General features: G+C 38.8%; 2 protein-coding genes across 2 annotated transcripts; both read right to left on the bottom strand.

Annotated features, from left to right (window-relative positions):
* Positions 1-2,289: 2,289 nt before the first annotated feature.
* Positions 2,290-3,222, bottom strand: LOC311630270 (olfactory receptor 1J4-like; the record flags this gene model as incomplete). Its single annotated transcript, XM_084899136.1, has 1 exon — positions 2,290-3,222. One exon carries the CDS (start codon positions 3,220-3,222, stop codon positions 2,290-2,292), a length of 933 nt encoding a protein of 310 aa, XP_084755262.1.
* An 8,150-nt stretch (positions 3,223-11,372) lies between these two features.
* On the bottom strand, positions 11,373-12,314 carry LOC311630372 (olfactory receptor 1L4; the record flags this gene model as incomplete). The annotated part of the gene is made up of 1 exon (XM_084899286.1): positions 11,373-12,314. Exon 1 carries the CDS (start codon positions 12,306-12,308, stop codon positions 11,373-11,375), a length of 936 nt encoding a protein of 311 aa, XP_084755412.1. The 5' UTR covers positions 12,309-12,314.
* Positions 12,315-13,248: the final 934 nt, after the last annotated feature.

The following is a 13,248-nucleotide window of genomic DNA, read 5'->3' as shown; positions in this document are numbered from 1 at the left end:
AGCAGCCACCGCCCCCCCTACCCCCCAACATCCCTGTCTCAGAATGCCCCTGTGGCCAGAATCCAGCCCCCTGTCGTGGGGGCCTTGGTCCCGAGGATGTGCCAGGAACCCAGGCTGTTCATCGCATGCATATGCAAATTAACCACCATATTTGTTGTGTTAATTTGCATACTCGCTCAGATTGGCTGGTGGGCGTAGCAGAGTGATGTTTTTTGCATGTTTCTCTTTTATTAGATAGGATATTTCTTTGTATTAATTCATAGATATCCTTGTTCTTATTTTTTTCAGAGTTGCAAATTACTCAATTGATGTTCTATAGAGACTATTTTAGTGATCATAAAATGAGATATTGCTGATGAGTGTCCTAAATGGTTCAAATGGCTAGAGTGGTAAATTTTATGTTTTTTATATCAAACTACAATGAAAAATTAAAGAGAGTGTAAGAAGTGATCTCTTAAGAACACAGGGAAGACTCATAAAACAATAATAATAATATATGATTAAGTTAGTGCAGATAGTTCTTGGATTATGTCGGACTTGACATATGTCGTTTCATGGTTATGTTGCCAACTCCCATTTATTTATATATAAAAAGTTCCATTATTTCTGTGTATGTACATGTGTGCTTTATGTTTTTGATTATTTATTTACCACAAGTAAAGGTTAGGAATTGTTATCATTCTTTTAATTTTTTTACTGTTTCACTTCACATATGTGCTCCATGTGAGTGATGTAGGTGCTTATGTAGGTGGGTTCTGACTTATGGTGAAAATCACATTATGTCGCGCCATAGGAGTGGAGCTCAGATGTAATCCAAGGACCTACTGTAGAGGGAAATGGATTAAAATATACATTTAATCAAAAGGGAGGAAGATGAGAGAATATATGTGAAACATGTATCAAATAAAAAACATAGTTACATGGAAAATATAAATTAAAATGTATTATGATTACATTAGATGTCAAGAGATAAAATTCTCCAGAAATAATTGTTGTTCTACATAAGATGAGCAATATCCAGCATTACATTGTTAATTACGGACACCTCAGAGATATAAGGAAAAAGAAAAGTTTCAAGTGATGGAAAAAATATACAATTTAAACTCTAACTGCAAGAAAGCTGCATTTTACTACCTATTCTATACTAGTATCTACATCTCTATCTGTATATTTATACCTACACTAGAGGCCCGGTGCACGAAATTTGTGCATGGGGGGGGGGTGTGTCCCTCAGCCCAGCCTGCACCCTCTCCAATCTGGGACCCTTCGAGGGCTATCTGACTGTCCTCTCACAATCTAGGACTGCTGGATCCCAACCACTTGCCTGCCTGCCTGCCTGATTGCCCCTATCGTTTCTGCCTGCCAGCCTGATCACCCCCTAATCATTCCCCTGCCAGCCTGATGGATGCCTAACTGTTCCCCCGCTGGTCTGATTGCCCCCCAACTGCCCTCCCCTGCAGGCCTGGTTGTCCCTAACTGCCCTTCCACATGTGGGTGACCATTTTTGACTACATGGGGATAGCCATCTTGTGTGTTGGAATGATGATCAATTTGCATATTACCTCTTTATTATACAGGATGTCTGTTCATATATTTGTATGTATACTCATATCCATAGCGATAGATATAAAGTACCTATACTAATATTGGAAGGAGATGAGTAGTAGTTAAGGTAAAGCCCATTTCTAGAAATATCTCCTACTTATAAATGCAATGGTGTGATTTTGTATATATTTTTAAAATGTTTGGCTCTCTTTTTAAAAAAGCCTTATTTTGTAGCATAAGCCATTTTTCATAATGTAATTTTTCTTATCATGGCTGATTGCAATCTACCAACATAATGTCACTGAATGTCAGTTGGGAAGAAATTCTCACAATCAATTTGAAGCTATCAAAAGCCAGCATCAAAGAATAAGGTAAAAAAAAAATTTCACCAGAAGAAAATCATGAGATTAAATCAATAACATAGTATGATATAACAAATACATAAGCAAATACTGACACATTTCAAAGGAGAAAGAGACAAATCCACAACTATCATTGTGCAATATCTTTTGCATAAGATTTTGCATATATCTTATGAGGTGATGAACAAGCAACAATTACTAATTGGGAATGTAACATTACTCACAATCCATGTGGCAAACTTGACCTAGTTTACATATTAACCACACTGTACATGACAACAGGATGCATATTTTATTTAAGTTATATGGAGATGTCGACTATTCAGTAATTTTAGGAGATATATTTCCATGTGTTCCTGACTGCAACAAGAGGATTTAATGATTACCATTTAAAGAACTTAATCTTGACAAACATGTCTAAGGTCTGTTTTATATCTCTGCTCCTCAGGCTGTAGATGAAGGGGTTCAGCATGGGGGTAACTACTGTATACATGACCGAAGCAATTATGTCTTTGGAATCCCATGATGAGGAGAAAAAGTAAACACCTGCAACTGTCCCATAGTATAACAACACCACAGAGAGATGGGAGCCACAGGTAGAAAAGGCCTTAGAGAGTCTCTTAGTGGAGGGCACCCTCAGGATGATGGTCCCTATACGGATATAGGAGCCCAAAATTACACCAAAACACAAAAATAAAATCATCCCTCCCTCGGTGAATATGGCCAGCTCATTGAGGGAGGTGTCCGAACAGCTCAGCTTCAGGAGTGCAGCAAGGTCACAGAAGTAATGAATGATGGTATTGTCAGCACAGAAAGATAATCTGACCATGAGGAAAGTGTGGAAAAGGGCAATGCCACAGGAGAGAATCCAGGAGCCACCCACCAGCAACACACACACCTCCTCCCTCATGATGGTGGTGTAGTGCAGAGGGTGACAGATGGCCACGTACCTGTCATATGCCATCACAGCCAGAAGACAATTGTCAAGATCACCAAAAAGCATGAAAAAATACAATTGAGAAATGCATCCCACATAGGAGATGGATTGTTGCTGAGTCTGCATGTTCATGAGCATCTTAGGGACAGTGACAGAGGAAAGAGAAATGTCAGAGAAGGCCAAGTGGCTGAGGAAGAAGTACATGGGCGTGTGCAGGCGGGAGTCCAGCCTGATGAGCAGGATGATGAGCAGGTTGCCCAGCACCGTGGTCAGGTACATGCCCAGGAACAGGGTGAAGAACACGCCCTGCTGCCCTGGTGGGATGGGGAGCCCCAGGAGGAGGAACTGGGACACGCTGCTCTGGTTCTCAGGTCTCATGCTGCTCTTCTGTCTGCTGGGGATGAAGAAGGGTTGGGAGTCTCAGGCACCTAGAAAGGATGAACAGGACATCTCATCTCATACTGTCATTATTGGGAAAACCATTCATTTTTAAATACTTCATATTAATTTCTCACACCTGTGGATGTGTGCCTCTTCCCTCTCTCCCAGACTGGCTCCAGGAACACATTGAGCCTCCTAAGTAGTCACAAGACCTCATCACACAGAAATAAGAGGGGTTTGCTGTTTACTCAAATATTACCTTTAACATCACTTCTGTGTCAGAACCTCTACTAAGGACTGAAATGCATTGGTAAATAAGAATGCAATGTGCCCACTTCTATGAGTTTACATCTACTCCAGGCCAGAGCCAAACCATAATCATTCACTGTGGCAGGAATGGAAGGTCAGAGCCTGCAACGTGGTGTTGGTTGTTTCTGCCTGAAAGTAATGTGAGACTCCAGTGCTGAGTGGGCATGGTTGGAGCATTGTCAGACTTCCTGTGAACCTGTCTGCTCCCGTTGACCCTCAGCTGTAAACTCAGGGACACTCTGGAAATGGGTGGCCGTTGGATGCCAGAATATCTTCAAAACCAGAATAGTCTACAAACTTATCTTTCAAAATAACGCTGAACATTTAGATGAACATTTGGGTACCAGGCTAAGGACTTTACCTACATTTCCTAAGTAAATTCACACATCAGCCTTACATTCCCAGATTTTAAAACCTCTTCACAGCTTCTATAAGGATTTGTATTCTTTGACCTATTTTAATTTTTAAGGAATAGAAACAAATGATACAAATTCTGCAGGCTCACAGCAGTACAGCAAGGACAGAATGGCGTACAAATACGTGTGTGTGTATTAATATCTATTATATATGTAATATGAAATGTTTATAATTTGATATATATGTATTACCATTTTCTATAAATTAGAAATCACCAAGTGTTAGCTACTTCATGGAGTTCAGTCTAATATATCTGTGTGATCAGAAACCATGCTTTGTTTTTTCTTTTAAAAAATATATTTTATTGATTTTTTTACAGAGAAGGGAGAGGGACAGAGTCAGAAACATTGATGAGAGAGAAACATCAATCAGTTGTCCCCTGCACACTTTCCTCTGGGGATGTGCCTGCAACTAAGGTACATGCCCTTGACCGGAATTGAACCAGGGACCCTTCAGTCCACAGGCCGGTACTCTAGCCACTGAGCCAAACAGGCCAGGGCAGAAACCATTGTCTTAACTGTTACCCAGGGAAACTTCCCTTTTCTTGCTTAGGAGCCAAGCACAATATACAATATTATTTTAGAGCTGTGAGGACCCAGAGTTGTCCAAAATGTGTTTTTATTCCCTTTACTAGTTAATTTTATTCCTTCATGTTTATTTACTTTCCAACTGACAAAAACCTCTCAAATACATTAAGATCTATTTATGAAATAACTATTTACTGAGAATGTCTGCAAGATTCATTAAACTTGTGTCATTCTTTCCATTTTATAGATGTGAAAAACATCATGACGCCTGAGTTTATAGTTTGTTTGTTTTCATGGAATGTTTAGTAAAAATAAAGAAAAGGTTGGAAAATTCTGAGCAACTCATTTACACTTAGGTACATAAAAATAATAGCAAATCAATGTTAAGAAACAGGGTGTTGCTTAGAATTTGAGTATCTTAGATAATTTGAAACTGAAGGAGGACACTTTAGGAAACACTTGAGTCATGGATACAGATCATCACCCCCCTCAACACACACACTGCTGATTGGAGAATGTAAGTCATCCCTGACCAAATTTCCATCCTAAAAAAAGAATAAAGTGGTTCATCTCATAAACACTCATATGCATACATACAAGTCAAAATTAACACAAAGTTGGACATACACAACGTACAATAATATACCTCTCACCCCAACACCTGCTTCATGGTGCACCTGGTTAACACTCAAATCACCACATATACATAACTTAAATACTACATCACACAAGACTACAAACAATTCAATAATCTTACAAGAAACACACATCACAACACATATGCACACGCAGCCACACTCACTACAACAAACAGTATACACTCTCCTATTAATGAGTGTGTTAATGAAACTTTCTTCCTTCTTACCTTCCCCTTGCAGTCAGAATGGGACAGTTAAGCCTGTTCAGTCACCTGCACAGTCTTTAAACCACCACCAACACCCATGCTTACGGTCACACATACAGTCACATACACACTGAGAAAATCAATAACATAATTTCCAGCTCTCATACACGAGAGTGTCACCCACAGGCACAGCTCACATGTGCACAACACACTGCTGAGCAGAGGTCTGAACTCTGAGTTGACTTTGTTCCTTATGAGGTCAGCATCTTCTTGTCCAGCAGCAGAGTCAACAGTCTCACTCCTGGTGCCCAGCTGTGATGCCAGTGTTTACTATCACAGACATGAATCAATCATGAGTCCCTAATTACATGCCAGGAGGCTGATAACTTGGTCTACATATACTAAAATGAGACTGTGAGTCACATTCAAAGCACATACACAACTATCAAACAGCACATATACAAGCGTACATAATACATGCACACACACACACACACAGATTCATGGGCACAGAGTCTCACACATGAACCCACTAGCACTCAGGCAGATCCATCGCCAAAGGCAGATTTCCAGCTCCTCTCACCTGGGCTCATTTGTGAGTTCAGACACCTTCTGCTCCAGACTGTTGCCCATCTCCTCAGGTTTTCTTCAGGAGACCTCACATCCAGACACACAGAAGCAATATCTGGGGCCTTGGCCCTTCTACAGACTTTCATTTTCCCTAATCAGCTCCAGAGAAATAAGTCCACAAATGACACTTAACTGCTAATGAGACATTGCAACCAAGTCCGCAAGCTTGTGGCTAATTTCTGACTGCTCTTTGGGGAGTCATGTGTCCAAGAATAAGAGGGACTGGAGTCCTGGGGGACAGTGTCCCTGATTCCAGTCATGCCCTGGACTGCTTTGTTCTTGGGCATTGCTCCAGCTGGGAAGAAAGATTTTTCAACTTTCTATTTTGAAATGATTTTAAAGATACAGAAAAGTTGTAATAACGATATTAAGTATTCCTGGTCAATCTTTAGGCAATTCCCCAATGGTTAATATTGTACTATGTTTACCTTCTGTGTGTGTGTGTGTGTGTGTGTGTGTGTGTGTGTGTGTATGTATATATGTATGTACTAGTATGATTGTATGGATATTTCAGGCTTAGATTTATACCAGTACATATTATCAGGATGCATATGATAATGTTTCCAAAGCTACTGTTTTTATCCTTTTTAAACAAATTCCCACCAGCAGTCTCAGCATCTTTGCCAAAACTTGTTTGTTGTTTTGTTGATGATAGCCATTCTGACATGTGTGAGATGGTGTCTCATTTTTGTTTTGATTTGCATCTCTCTGATGAGAGTAACTAAGAGCATGTTTTCATATGTCTCTTGGCCTTCCTTCTGTCTTCTTTTGAAAAGTATTTAGGTCTGTTGCCCATTTTCTGATTGGATTGTTTGTCTTCCTTTTGTTAAGTAGTATGAGTCCCCTGTAAATGTTGGGGCAACCAGGCTGGCAGGGGAGGTCAGTTGGGGGCAAGATCAGGCCAGCAAGGGAGGACAGATAGGGTGATAGGGAGGCAGAGGCAGTTGGGAGCTCCATCAGGCTGGCAGTGGAGGGCAGTGAGGGGCGATTGGGCAGGCAGGCAGAGGGGTTGGGGCAATGAGGCAGGCAGGCAGGTGAGTGGTTAGGAGCCAGCGATCCCAGATTGTGAGAGGGGTGTCCAATTGCCCAGTGGGATCGTGCCTATACCGGTGGTCAGACAACCCCCGAGGGGTCCCCGATTGGAGTGGGTGCAGACTGGGCTGAGGGAACACCCCCTCCGTGCACAAATTTCATGCACTGGGATTCTAGTAGAAATATAAATGACACAAATTTTGTAGGCACACACAGTACAGCAGGGGACAGAATGGCACACATGTGTGTATATCTATAATATATGTGACATACAATGTATATAACTTGATGTATATATGCTGTCATTTTCTATAAATTAAAAATGACCAAGTATTATCTACTTAATGGGATTCAGTCTAATCTGTGTGATCATAGCCCATGTTCTTAATCCTTGCACATGGAAACTTCTCTTTTGTTGTTTAGAGAAGTTAAGCATAATGTATTATTTTAGAGATGTGAGCACCAAAAATTGTCCAAAATTTTCTTAGTCCCTTTGCTAGATAATTTAATTCCTTCATATTTATATACCTTCAACTGACAAAAATTTTCATATATATTAACTTCCATTTATATAATGACTATTTACTAAAAGATTTGATTATAAACAAGTGCTGGGTTTTATCAAATGCTTTTTCTGCATCTATTGATATGACCATGTGGTTTTTATCCTTTCTTTTGTTTATGTGGTGTGTCATGTTTATTGATTTGTAGATATTGCACCAATCTTGCATCTCTGGAATAAATTTCACTTGATCATGGTATATGATCTTTTTAATGTATTACTGGATTTGGTTGAGGATTTTGTTGAATATTTTATCATTTATGTTCATTATAGATATTGGCCTATAATTTTCTTTGTAGTGTCTTTATTTGGTTTTGGAATTAGGTTAATGCTGGCTTTATAAAATGGATAGAAATTGCATTGAATCTGTAGATTTTCATTCCATTGATTATTTAATTTGCTTTGTAGAAGCTTTTTAGCTTTTAGCTTGATGTATTATCACTTGTATATTTTTGCTTTTATTACCTGTGCTTTTGGTGTCTTATCCAAGAAGTTCTTGCCAAGATCAATGTCAGTAAGATTTTCCTTTAAGTTTTCTTCTAAGAGTTTTATAGTTTCAGGTCTTACATTTTAGTCTTCAATCAATTTTGAATTGATTTTTGGGAGTAGTGTAAGATAAGGGTCAAATTTCATTCTTTTGCATGTGGATATATCCAGTTTTCCCACCACAGTTATTTTTTTCTCATTGTGTATTCTTTTTTTCTTTTTTTTTCTTTTTTTTTTTAAATTAGTGTGTTTTTTGTTGTTGTTGTTGTTTTAAATATATTTTATTGATTTTTATACAGAGAGGAAGGGAGAGAGATAGTTAGAAACATCGATGAGAGAGAGAGTCAACGATCAGCCGCCTCTTGCACACCCCCTACTGGGGATATGCCCGCAACCAAGGTACATGCCCTTGACCGGAATCGAACCTAGGACCCTTCAGTCCCCAAGCCGACGCTCTATCCATTGAGCCAAACCGGTCCCGGCTCATTGTGTATTCTTGATGCCTTTGTTGAAAATTAGGTGTTCATGTATATTAGGTTTATTTCTGGACTTTCTTTTGTTCTGTTGATCTCTATGCCAGTACAGTACTATTTTGATTTGGTAGTTTTGAATATATTTTGAAATCATGAAATGTGAGGCTTCCAGTTTTGTTTTTATTATTAACATTGTTTTTGCTATGTTGGGTTATTTTTAGTTCCATATGATTTTAGGATTTCTTATCTATTTCTGTTAAAATGCCATTTGGAATTTATTTTGTGCTTACCAAAGACTTATTAGAATTTTCCCAAGTTAACTTCAGTATACCTAGTTTGGATAGAAAAACTTTTATTAAAATCCTCAGGTAATACCTGTCCACATTAGTTTACCTTCTGAAGGGTGACAGAATGCCTTTGGGCATTGCCTCATATTCTGATAGACACCATAGCTCTGACTGAGAAGGTTAGGACTAACCTAAGGGTTAGATTGGTAATTCTTTCACCTGACATGTTATTGCATGACTTTATTATCTGGGATTCTCTTTAGTGTAAACTTTTTGGAATATCTGTAGGCTTGCATATAAAAGATCTTCATTTTTTAGTGACTTGTGTGTTACTGGGACAAAGAAGTCAGGTGCTGATGGCAGAGTGAGGATATTATAGAAATGAAACAATATGTCTCCTGGGACCAAATGACTTTATAAGTTACTAGAAGCTATAATTAATGAATTTATTTAATATATGCTAGGAATTCTTCATATTCTAAAGTGGTGTATTGTACTTGATTGAGCATGAGAAAACTAGGGGATGTAAATAGAGGCAGTGGAAAGGGTACAGATCTCCTAAGCCAAATGATTGGTAAGAGTTAGTGCTGAAAGCCAGGTGTGCCTGGACAGATATGAAGGTTATTGCAAATTAAATTTGTCAGAATTGCTGGTTGTTTCATGACAATTAGAAGAGAACATAATGATAGCAATGGCAGGGACCTTGATTTCGGGCACTAGGTATCCCTGAATTTCATTAGGCCACTATAAACTTTTTCTTATATTGTTAGGACAAAAGGATTTGTATTCAACTTTAGGTCCTGCTATCTACAAGCTTATAATCCATAAAATCTGCTGGATGTAAAAACGTTTTTTAGTTTGATTTTGTTAATTCTCACCTGAGGATATTTTTTTCCATTGATTTTTAGAGAGAGTAGGAGTGAGGAAGGGAGGGAGAGAGGAGAGGACACACACACACACACACACACACACACGGGGGTCGGGGAGAAAGAGAGAAAGAGGAGAAACATTAATGTGAGAGAGACACATTGATTGGTTGCCTCCCACATGCACTGTGACCAGGCCTAGTATTGTACCTGCAACTCAGGTACATGCCCTTGACCAAGAATCAAACTGGTGACCCTTTGGTGTGTGTGTGTGAAAAGGGCTGTAAGGGTGGGGAGGGGAAGGGACATTCTAACTGCTGAGCAACAAAGCCACGGCTGGTTGTAAAAACTTGATGAACTAATTGAGGCAAAACAATTACAGGAAGTAAAAAAAAAAAAAAAAAAAAAAAAATATATATATATATATATATATATATATATATATATATATATATATATATATATCTTTACTATTGTTATTGGCAGTAACATAATCAGGGAAGGACTGATTAAGCCACAAATTTACACTTTTATGTATTCGTGAGTTGTTAGGATTGTGTAATGGTCATTAATGTTGATCACTGAATACTTTGGGCTCTCCATTTTACAAATACATGTTGGATTGTGCCTTGGGCTCCATTTTGTTGGGTGGTGTCACGAGATCGGTTGTGGACAATGAGTTGTGGTCAGAAGTGATGTGAGCAACTTCTGAACCTAAGTATTTATTTGTCAGAATAAATCTTCAAGAGTCTTTCTCAGCTTCTGACAGTGATGATTAATACTTATAATGACCACTGCTCCATCAAGTTTGTTCTCTGAGTGTATAAAATAGGCAACACACATTTACTTTTTTTATTTTTTTATTTTTTATACAGTGGATTTGCAGTGTGAGTAAGAAATAGACCTTCAGTTTTAAGTTCCAAAGATTTTTGAGGTTGTTTGTTTCCACAGCATAACCTAACTTATCCTGATTGATTTACATCACTATCTCAAGCTATAAAGGGAACTTCAGTGAGAATTCTGGCCATGTGGAAAAAAGAATTACTAAGGAAGGGAAAAAGGATATCAATATTGAGAATTCACACTGTGATAATACGTTGGTGTTGGTAAGGTGTACATCTGCTTTGTAAATTCTTTTATCTTTCTAGTGTTATACTCTCTGCTCTCAAATTGAACAAGCTTCACAGGGCTTTTTACTGTATATGAAACACATCCCATGTGTTTATTGCCTCTACTTGCTTGGATTCTTCGCACTGTTTTAAATACTCTGCTCATTTCCTTGTCTAATAAACTCTCCCATTTGTCAAAATTCAACCCAGCTTTTAAGACAATCTTAGATTATTCCTCAAAGAACCTTTGCCAATTCCTGCCCAACTCCATATTCTAAAAATGAATTGAATTTTATAATTCCTTGAGGACCAGCTGATGTCAAATTTATAGAAGACATAGTTGGAAAAAGCTTTATTCTACCAGCTGGGTTGAAGAAATTGTTTTTCTGAAATTTGGATTCCTAGCAGTACCTACTCTGGGATTAAATATTTGGTCAAGTTCATTGATAGACACCAAATGTTCTAGCTTCCAGGTCAATGCTCTAATTGCTATTCAACACCACCTGCCATGACCTCTATGGGTGCCATGTGAAAAATAGGAAGGAAGATAACCTATCATCTTTTAGGTTACCTCACCATAATGACATTCCATTGTATTGCTCTTTCTATGAGTGAATTCTGTCCCTTAATTTCCTCAAACTGTTCTTCATATCTTTGTTCCTAAGGCTGTAGATAAAAGGGTTCAGCATGGGTGTCACTACTGTGTACATAACTGTGGCTACCCGGTCCTTCACCACTGAGTACATGGACAGGGGCCTAAAGTAGACATAGATGACACTCCCATAGAATAAGATTACTACAGTGAGGTGGGAGCCACAGGTAGAGAAGGCCTTCCACTTCCCAGCTGCAGAGGGGATTCTGAGTACAGTGATGATGATTTGCAGATAGGAAAAGAGAATGCACAAGAAGGGGGTCACAATGACTGCCAGTGTCTCGGTCATGACAACAATCTGGCTGGAGGAAGTGTCAGAACAAGATAGCTTCAGCACAGGCTGGGTATCACAAAAAAAGTGCTTAATGACGTGAGAGGCACAGAAAGACAGGCGGGACATGAGTAGCACACGGAACAGGGAGTGCACATGGGAGATGGTGCAAGAACCCAGCAGCATGAGGAAGCAGCGCCGTAGGTTCATAACCACATCATAACGGAAGGGGTTGCAGATGGCTATCAGCCGGTCTATGGCCATAGAGGCCAGCAGGTAGCTGTCAGTGTTCGCAAATGCCATGAAAAAGTACATCTGGACCAGGCAGCCCACATAGGAGATCGACTTTGTCTCTGATAGTAAATTTACCAACATCTTGGGCACAACAACTGTTGTGAAGCAGATATCCATAATGGATAGATTGCTGAGAAAAAAGTACATAGGTGTATGGAGCCGGGAGTTAGAGTAGATGACCAGGATGATGAGTACGTTTCCCACCACAGTGACCAGGTACATGATGAAGAAGATGGCAAAGAGGGGTTTCTGCAGTTGAGGGTTGGAAGATAAGCCCACCAGGATAAATCCTGAGGTGCTGCTGCTGCCATTCTTTATCTCCATGTCTCTTGCCTTGGACAGGGTTGGAGAAGCAGTAGAAGAGATATGAGCGTCTTACCTAACCTAGCCTATGAAAAAATCCCACTGCTATTTGTTAGGATTTTAGAGATCATTTACTTCAAGAAACTGTAGAGAAATAGGGAGTAAAATCTCACAAGGGAAACATTTGAAAATTTCAAGTTGCTTCCTAGATGAGAAACTAAACATTTCTCATGTGCTCTTAGGACCTTCTAAATAGTCTAATTTGTCTGAGTTTTCCCCCAATTCTCTTTTTAAAGATTCTTCTTAGGTTGTTTCCTGACCAACTTCTAGCCACTTTTTTTTTTTTTAATCCCATGGGAAGAGGCTGCTGGGTCCCATCTTTAATCATGATGCTTTCAAAGAAGGGGTTAATATGAGGTCATCTTATTAGGATCCTCTTCTGATAGTTCCAAAAGTTGTGGTAGTTGGGATAGGACAACAGTGAGCATCAGATTTAATCAGTGCTCCTTGGTATCCACAGAAATCGGATGAGAATATTCAAATCTTAAGAGCAAAGTCTCTTAATATATATTTAAATATTTCTGTTCGAGTAACATAATCTGGCCATTTAAATTTTAAGTTTTTGTTCAAGAATGCCACTCAAAATAGAAATGTTACGAGGAATAGCCTATGTTATAGAGATTAGTTAACTATGATAATTTTTCTGATAAAAAACTATGAAGTCCTAATTCTAAACATTAAAAATACCAGAATATAAAACTGTGAATATGAAAGTCTGATTCCCATCGATATCATGGAAAGGATGAGTCAGGATGGCTCTGTTACTATTATTGAACTGCATTGCTCAGATGGTAGCCTAAGCCAATTAAGAGACAAAATTAAAGAAATAGGAGGCATAAACATGAGATTAGGTAAAATAGTCATTATTTTTAAGTGACTTGTATATCTGGAAAAGTGCTAA

The sequence above is a fragment of the Pipistrellus hanaki genome, assembly GCF_964339955.1.
Source record: "Pipistrellus hanaki genome assembly, chromosome: 11".
Classification (NCBI taxonomy): domain Eukaryota; kingdom Metazoa; phylum Chordata; class Mammalia; order Chiroptera; family Vespertilionidae; genus Pipistrellus; species Pipistrellus hanaki.
This window is presented reverse-complemented; position numbering and strand designations above follow the sequence as displayed.